The sequence below is a fragment of the Orycteropus afer genome, unplaced genomic scaffold (genome assembly GCF_000298275.1).
Source record: "Orycteropus afer afer isolate SDZICR_OR568_19922 unplaced genomic scaffold, OryAfe1.0 scaffold00031, whole genome shotgun sequence".
Classification (NCBI taxonomy): Eukaryota; Metazoa; Chordata; class Mammalia; order Tubulidentata; family Orycteropodidae; genus Orycteropus; species Orycteropus afer.
Window position 1 is genome coordinate 8,909,252 of NW_006921618.1, and position 9,505 is coordinate 8,918,756.

The window sequence follows — 9,505 nt, forward strand, 5'->3', positions numbered from 1 at the left end:
AGAGATGGACACTGGGAAGAGGTAACTATGGGGAGGAAGTGGGAGGGGAGCTGTTGCATTGTAAATTTTGGTCAATGACATGAGACAAAGTATATTATGTGAACTGCTGTATGAAAAGTGAATTTACTCTGTAAATCTTCACCCAAATCAAAATAAAATTAAAAAAAAAAAGTTTTCAGTTTCCTCATCTTTGGCTTTGATGGTTGGTGAGTAAATTTGAATAGTAGTATTAACTGGCCTTCCTTGTAGGCATATGGATACTTGCCTATCACTGACAGCATTGTACTTCAGGATAGATCTTGATGCATTCTTTGTGACAATGAATGCCACACCATTTCTCTTCAATTTGTCATTCCTGGCATAGTAGATCATATGGTTGTCTGATTCAAAATGGCCAACACCAGTGCATTTCAGCTAACTAATGGCTAGGATATCAATCTTTATGCATTCCATTTCATTTTTACAACTTCCAATTTTCCTAGATTCATACTTCGTACATTCCATATTCTGATTATTCATGGACATTTGCAACTGTTTCCTCTCATTTTGAGTTGTGCCACATCAGCAAATGGAGGTCTCAAAAGCTGTACTCCATCCACATCATTAAAGTTGACTCTACTCTAAGGAGGCTACACTTCCTCAGTCATATTTTGAGTGCCTTCCAACCTGAGGGGTTCATCTTCCAGCACTATGTCAGACAATGTTTCAAGGCTATTCATAAAGTTTCCCAGTAATATATCAGACAGTGTTTCACTGCTATTGATAAGGTTTTCACTGGCCAAGTCTTTGAGAAGTGGATGGCTCCTTCCTTCTTCCAAGTTTGTCTTAGTCTAGAAGCTCCACTGAAACCTGTCCACTATGTGTGACCCTACTGGTATTTGAAATACTGGTAGCATAGCCTCCAGCCTCACAAGCCACCACAGTACGACAGACTGACAAATGAGTGGTGGAAGTATGCAATAGCATTATGAAAAAGTTTGAAATATTATGAGAATTACCAAAATGTGACACAAAGACACAAAGTGACCACATGCTGCTGGAAAATGATGCCAATTGACTTGCTAGACACAGAATTGCCACAAACCTTCAATTTGTAAAAGATGCAATATCTGCAAAGCACAATAAAGAGAAGTATCGTATCATAAAATGAGGTACCCTGTATTGTATATGTCTTTTTCTCATTTAATTTCTCTAATAATTCATTTTTACATCTTTCTAGTAATATTAGTCTGCTATGGGTTGGTAGTTTGATAGAGTGAGAAGCATAGTCCTAGAACACAGGCCAGCCTGCTATCTGGAGTCTATTGCTTGAGGCACTAAGAAGCCACTGATAAAGGAATTTAGCCTAGAAGGGAAGGATTGGCAAGGGAACACAGGGAGCTGGCAAGAAAATAGAAGGAGCCATTTCTGCAAATTCTCTGATTTTGACATATGAGCTGAACATTTACATTAGGTAGGTACACTAGTTGGACAGATCAATTATGGGAGAATAGAGGGGGCGTGCATACACAGGGAGACAGCTCAGGGGACAGGTATGCATGGCAGGGAAGGACACAGGGAGAAAGTGGCTATGGGGAGGAAGTGGGAAGAGAGCTGTTGCATTGTGGGAAATTGCAGTCAATGTCATGAGATAAAATGCATGTGAACTGCTGTATGGAAAATAAATTTGCTCGGTAAACTTTCACCCAAATCACAATAAAAATTTGAAAAAAAAAAATCTTTTATTTTGGGAGCCCAGCACACCTTGCTGAACACTGGGGCATCTGTAACTCAGGATGACGCAGAGGAATGGAGAGAGACATTGTCTGCTTCAACAGAGACTTGGGGGGTCTGGACTGCCAGGATCACAGCCTGTTGGCAGGCCCAGGGGTTGCTATAGCAACAGAGGGCTTGATGGACACTGCAGCCATGTGGCTCCTTGTGCGGCTCTGAGCAGCCCAGAAAGGACTTGTTGGTGTTAGGTGCCATAGAGTTGATTCTGACTCACAGTGACCCCATGTGACAGAGTAGAACTGCACCATTGGGTTTTCTTGGCTGTAATCTTTAAAGGAAGAGATCACTAGTTCTTTCTCCTGTGGAACCACTGGGTAGGTTCGAACTGCCAACTTTTTGGTTAACAGCTGAGTGTTTAACCCTTTCACAACCAGGGCTCCTTCCAGGAAAGAGAGGCTCTGGGAAATGGCAGTTGCTGTCCATGGATACCTGTGAGATGTTCCTGTGGGGGTGCTGGATACAGTGTGTGGCTCAGGGAGTCTCCCAAAGGAAGTTGGCCCTGAAGATCCTACCATAGAGGCTGAAAGCAACACCAGAGAAACACAGTTTGCACTTTTATTGTGGCCCTGAGTTTTACTCCCAGGCTGGGAAGCTAAAGGAAACTCTAGTAACATTCAATTGTCATTTCATACACAAGGGCATCAAGCATTAAGGCACAGAGAAGTCATGTGACTGTGATGCATGTTAGTGAAAACTGGACTCTGGCCAGGACGGAGGCCAGAGCTTCTGAGTCTAAATCGTATGGTCCTCCCCTACTATCTGGGACTGAAAGTGGCAGCTCAGAGCCTGGGAGGACTATGGGGATGGAGAGAAACTCACCAGACTTCAGTTTTGGGAGGTGATATTGCCACAGGAAACAGCCAGTCATGACTACTGAGAGCAGGAAAAAGAAGGTACAGGAGGCTGGGAAGAGCCACTTCTTTTGCACTTTCAGCAGCCTGGGCTGCCAGCCAACCTGGAGCAGGGCAAGGACACAGGGCATGGCCCACACAGGGTTCAACAGAAGGAAGAGACAGAAGGACCTGTACTCTGGCCCCTCATCTGCTCCGAGCCTCAGGTTCACCCATCATGACAGCCCACAGCTTTGGATAAATGTCACACTTGTAAACCCTTCCAGTGTGGCCCCTTTGACAGCTCTGCCATACATGTACACCCACACCTCTGTGCCTGTGCACAGCCTGTGCTCTCTGCTTAGCATGCCCTTTCTTCTCCTATATACTCAGTGAAATCCCACCTCCTCCAGGAAGCCTTCCCCAACTCTCCTCACCCATGTCATCTCCCATGGCACTTCGAACAAGCCTCCAAAACCAAAACAAACAGTCGCTCAGGGCAACCTCATGTGTGCAAAGCAGAACTGTGCTCCATAGTGTCTTCAAGGCTGTGTGACCTTTAGGAAACATCTCCAGGTACTTCTTCTGAGGCATCTCTGGGTATTAATCAAATGTTGCATTAACTTATCCTTCCATATCTCCTTTTGCAAGGGCTCCTCTCCCACCTGTGTGCCACAAACACTTGTGTTCCTCCACCTTTCTACCTCCTCTTTCCTCATTGTGTGATTACACACACAATTCTTAGTTGACAAATTGTTGTTGTTATTGTTATATGCCATTGAGCCAGACCTGACTCATAGCAACCCCTCCTTGGGTTTCCGAGGCAGTATCACTATGGAAGTAGATTGCCTCATCTTCCTTCTGAGGAGTGGCTGGTGGGTTTGAACCACCAGCCTTCTGGTTAGCAGTCAAATGCCTTAGGCACTACGCCACCAGAGCTCCCAGGTGACAAATTATCACACTGGAAATGAAAGAGGGGACATCACTACAGATCCTACAGGTAATATCAATTTTATATCAAATACATTTGACTATTTAAATGAAATGACAAATTCTTTGAAAGACATGATCTCCAGGTTATCTCATGCATAATAACACCACTCTCATATACGTTCTCTAGCTACTGCCTATGGTCCGTGAGTGGTGCCACGGTTTGCACTTAACTACAAACTGAAAGTGTGGTGGTTTGAACACACCCAGCAGCACTGCAGAAAGGCCTGGCAATCTGCTTCCATAAAGATTATAGCCCAGATAACCCTATGGAGCAGTTCTACTCTGTAACAGATGGAGACGCTATGACTTGCAATTGACTCGATGGCAATGGGCTAGCTTCTGCCCAGCTCTCTTGCTCCTGAGCATCAGAGTCCCATTTTCAACTGTCTCCTGAACATTTCCACCTGGAAATCCCCCAGTATCTGAAACTCAACATCCAGGATGGTACTGACTTATTTTACTTCCTCCTCCTTTTCTAATATTGTCAACATCAATTCATGGCACCTGCTTCTACCTAGTCACCCAAGCTAGAAACGTCAAGGTCTGCGCTGGTCCTTCCTTTTCCCTCACTCCCCACCTCCACCCAATCACCAAGGCCAGATGATCTTTAATATTATGAAATATTTCAAGCAAACTGAAGAATATATAGGTAAACACTTAGGTACCCCACCACTCAACTTTGTTAAATCTTGACATTTTACCCTATGTTTTTCCTATCTTTAAAAAGTGTTTAATATGCTATGTCAGTCACTTATTTGTTTTGCTTCTTGTTTGTTCAGTACCTTTGATCCATTAGAGAAGGGATTTTTGTCTGTTTTGTTCACAGTGGTGTCCTCACCTAACACAGTTCCCGGAACATAGCAAGCCCTGACACTTATTGAATAAATGCATGAAAATAAAACATTCATGTAGAGTTGAAGCTTCCATGGACCCCCCTTCACAGATCTTAATTTTTCTCCCTCTCTCCCTAAATGAGACACTCATTCTGATTTTTATGTTCCTCTTTATCATATATGTTACTATTCTTTTACACAGTAAAACTTGTGAAAGCTGGAAACCGTATAAGGCAGAAACTGTCAGAGAAGGTAAAGTCAAATATTTTCCACGAATAGAGAGCAATAGAAAAGCAGTAAGTTTGCATCATGTCGGGGAATTGCAGTCAATGTCATGAGACAAAATGTGTATGAACTGGTGTATGGAAAATGAATTTGTTCTGTAAACTTTCACACAAATCACAATAATTTTTTTTTAAAAAAAAAAGAAGTATAATCCCCTAAAATATATTTGTAACCACATATTGTGTTAAAATTTATCTGAATTAAAATTGATTCATAATAATAAAAAAAAAAAAGACTCCACCACGTCAAAACTTGTGAGAACAAGAAAAACAAGGCACTCCCATTGAGCTCCAGCCCTCACAGCTTTCACTGCACGGTTTATGTAAGGAGCCCTGGTGGTGCAGTGGTTAAGCACTTGGCTGCTAGTTGAAGGGTCAATGGTTTGAACCTACCAGCCACTCTGCAGGAAAAGATGTGGCAGTCTACTTTTGTAAACATTACAGCCTTGGAAACCCTATGGGGCTGTTCTACTCTGTGAACTGTGAGTCAAAACAGACTTGATGGCAGCATGTTTTTATGTGTTTGTGTTGCTGTAAACAGCATATAGTATTGTTTTGTTTATTTTAAAACTTACATTAATATTGTCACACTGTTTCATGATAATATCATAGTTGCTTCCCCCCCCCCCCAATTTGATACTATAGGCTAGGTTATTCATTTTAACTTCTGTAAAGTATACTGTTGTATACTTTACTGTATAGTATACTGGTTAGAACATAGACTCTGAGGCCAGATTGCTTTACAAATGTGATCATTTTATGTATTTTAATTGGAAGAACTGTACCTAGGAGTGAAATTTCTGGATGGTGAGGTATGGTCGTCTTCAGCTTAACTAGATACCATCCAGTTGCTCTCCAAAGTTGTTCCAATTTACACCTCCCATCAGTTGATTGTAGGAACTCTGGTGGTGTAGTGCCTAAGACATTTGACTGCTAACCAGAAGGCTAGCAGTTCAAACCCACCAGCCACTCCTCAGAAAGAAGGTTGGGCAATCTATTTCTGTAGAGACACTACCTTGGAAACCCAAAGAGGGGTCGTTATGAGTCAAACTGACTCAATGGCAGTGAGTTTGGTTTTTGGTTTGGTTTTCAGTTGATTGAAAAGCAGTCCACAATTGATTCTCAGTGTTACCTTACATGCATTTTCATGATAACTAAAAAGGTGGAACACATTTTTCTGTATTTACTATTCTTACCATTTAACTGTTTTTCCCTATTCAGTTTTCTTTACTTACTATAGTTAAACATATGTTTTTTGGAAACTCTTCCTTTACTATTTTTATGTGTAGACAAGCCAATCTATGGCTTGCCTTTCTTTGTTGTTTGCATTAACTTTTGTTGAGAAGTAAAATAGTTTAGTGTGTAAGAGGGCAGACTCTGTAGTCAGATTGCCTGATTTTGAATTTCAGCTCCACTTGACCTCTCAGTGCTTGTTCCCTCATCTATAAAATAAGGTGATCATAGTACCTGTTTCATATATTTATAAGAGTTAAATAAGTTAATATATTAAAAGTGCATTGTTCTGTATATGGAAAGCCCTATTAGCTATTATTATCGAATAAAATAGCTTTTGGATTGGTTGCTGCCAGCCAGATTTAACAATTTTTTCCTTTTAGTGTGCACTGTGTGTGTGCTTCTTTTCACAGAGATCATAAAGATAGGCTTCTATATCTTCACACAAAAATATTTGTTGTTCATGTCAGGGAAGGACACAAGGAGGGGGTGACTATGGGGAGGAAGTGGGAGGGGAGCTGTTGCATTGTGGGAAGTTGCAGTCAATATCATGAGACTAAATGTGTTTGAACGGCTGTATGGAAGATGAGTTTGCTCTGTAAACTTTCACCCAAAACACAATAAAATTTAAAATATAGCATAGTGCCCAAGGTATTTGACTGCTAACGAGAAGGCTGGTGGTTCAAACCCACCAGCTACTCCTTGGAAGGAAGCTTGGGCAATCTACTTCCATAATGATACTGCCAAGGAAACCCAAGAAGGGGTCACTATGAGTCAGATCCAACTCGATGGCAGTGAGGTGGGTTTTTTTTTTTTTTTTTTTGTACATATTTGTTGTGGTGTGAGGTAGGGATCTAATTTTTTTTTTCATATGGATAACACATTCACTAATTACCAGTACCATATACTAAATACCCCAACCTGTCCCCACTAATTTTCATGCCATCTCTGAAATATATTGGACTTCTCTACCTGCTTACCTCTGTTTTCTGGGTTCTCTAATCAGATCCACCAGAGTCTTGCTGAGTTTAGATTCCATACTTCTCTGTCTACTGCATTCTCTTCAGAAAGATCTCTCACATGTTGAGCACTTATTATGTGCCAGAAACAACTGACAAGAGGGGCCTTCTATGATCTACCCTCTGCCTAGCTCCACTTACTCATTTCCTGCCCATTCTCCTCCTCCCCCTTATGTCTTTATGATCCCACACCCTACATTGTCTCCTCTCTCTGTTCCTTTGCATCTGTCATGCCCTCTGGCTGTGATGCCCTTTCCATCCTTATCCACCTGACAAACTTTGGTCCTTCCCTCAAAACCCCTAGGCATCTATGAAGCCTTCTCATTCTCCCCCAGGCAGAATTGATCATGTTTTCCCCTCTACTTTAAAATCAATAAGCACTTGATGTTAAGTCAATTCTGACTCATGATGACCCCACGTGCTCCATGGGGCTTTCAATGGCTGAATTTTCAAAAGTAGATCACCAGGACTTTCTTCCAAGGTGCTTCTGGGTGGACTTGAACCTCTGACCATTCTGTTAGCAGCCCAGCATGTTAATTGTTTGCACCATCCAGGGACTCTGCCTCCCGACTTTAGGCATACACCATTCCTGCATAGTAACAGTAATCTGCACTGATTCCATTGGCTCTTTGTCTGGCTCTCTCCCAGGTGGGGAGTGTCTCCAGGCAAGTGATGGAACACTTCTGTATCTTGATGTGGTCGTCGTTACAGAACTGTATTCATTTGTCAAGACTCAGAGAACTGTACACTTACAAGATTGATTTTTATTGCATGTATATTTTTTAAAAAATGAAACCATTTAATATCCCAAGAGCATTAGGATGTTGCCACCTGGAGATCAGAGGAGTGAAAATCAGACCAAAGATAGTGCCTCAGCTACAAAGAAGTGAATGGGGGACCCTCTGGTCGTAAGTATGCATGGGAGGGAGGTTGGAAGATGCTCCTCTTGGAGCATGAGCAAAGGGCTGCTGGGGCAGGGCCAGTGAGGGAGCCCTGGTAAGAAGGCGGCCTAATCACTCTTAGCAGGTCCCTATGGCATCACCATGCACAGCCACCATCCACCTGTCAGTGGAGCCTTGCATGTTGCTATGATGCTGAACAGATTTCACTGGAGCATGAAAGAAGGATTAGGAAGAAAAGCCTGATGATTTACTTCCAAAACTCAGCCAATGGAAAACCTATGGATCACAACAGAACATTGCCCCGTCCACAACCAATCGGGGGATGGCCCAAGACTGGGCACCATTCCATTCCATGATGTGTTGGGTCACCATGAGTCAAAGCCAACTCAACGGCCGCTAACAACAGCATGGCATAACCAGAGTATTGTCATTACGTTTTCAGAAGAAAAATGAAATTCAGAAACATCAAATGACTTGCTGAGATCACGGATAGGGAGTGCCAGAGCTTGGAACTGAGCTCTGTGCTCTGCATTCCACCCCACTCTATCAACGTGCAGCTGAGGTCTCTGCACCCCCAATTTGCCTCATCTCTCTCCAATCTCAGGATTTATTCCAATAAACCTGAAAGCAGGGACCATTTTCAACTCTAAGCTGCTCACCAGCTGCTCACATTTTGACTTGAAATGCTCATTGGGTGTCTCCCTTCTCCCCTCCCAGCAAGGGAAGCACTCAGCAAGAGCCAAACACTCCCAACCCCCACCCACAGCATGACATCCTCTTTTTCCTCCACCTCACCCACCTCCAGCCCCTTTCCAAGGTGTTCTGCAGCCTAAAGACCTGCACCTCCTTCCCCCATTCTCACCTTCCACTCTAGGACAGAGCCTCCTTGATCCCCAAGGTCCTGCTATGTGTTGAGCACAGCAATATCCCCTGAGGGTACAGAGCCTTTTCCTGTTCCCCCAAGAACCAGCGGGATGGTGAGGAGGGACCAGGACTTGACTTCAGCTCTGCTTCATTTGTTGTTGTTGTTACTTGCAGTGGAGCTGGACCCAACTCATAGCGACCCCTCCTGAGGTTTCCAAGGCACATAAGTAGATTGCCCAACCTTCTTTCTGAGGAATGGCTGGTGGGTTTGAACCACCAGCCTTCTGGTTAGCAGTCAAGTGCCTTAGGCACTATGCTTCATTAGCTGTAGACAAATTACTTCACCTCACTGAGTTTCAGTTTCCTTCTCCACAAAATGAGGATGCCCATCACCCCTACATCTCATAGAGTATAGGGAAGGGTTGTGAGATAATGCATGCAAATCCCTAGAAAGTTTCATTAACTGGTACCAAACCCACTGCCATTGAGTCGATTCCAACTCATAGCAACCCTACAAGACAGAGTAGACTGGTTCAGAAGGTTTCCAAGGCTGTCATCTTTACGGAAGCAGAGTACCTCATCTTTCTGCCATGGAGTGGCTGGTGGGTTTGAACCACCAACCTTTTAGTTAGCAGACGAATGCTCTAACCACTGCACTACAAGAGCTTCTAACTAATTGGTGGCTGGTATTACTGCTATCGTTTCTCTGGGACACAGACAGGCATGGAAGAGGGATGGATGAGCTCAGGCTGAGAGGTTGGGAGAGGAGGAAAC

At 43.2% G+C, this 9,505-nt stretch overlaps 1 protein-coding gene across 1 annotated transcript in view; it reads right to left on the minus strand.

Annotated features, from left to right (window-relative positions):
• The window catches only part of LACTBL1 (lactamase beta like 1), a 41,482-nt gene extending 38,727 nt beyond the window's left edge, over positions 1-2,755 (minus strand). Inside the window, exon 1 of the mRNA XM_007935690.2 lies at positions 2,593-2,755. Coding sequence (XP_007933881.2) covers positions 2,593-2,755 — 163 coding nt within the window. The remainder of the gene's footprint in view (positions 1-2,592) is intronic.
• Positions 2,756-9,505: the final 6,750 nt, after the last annotated feature.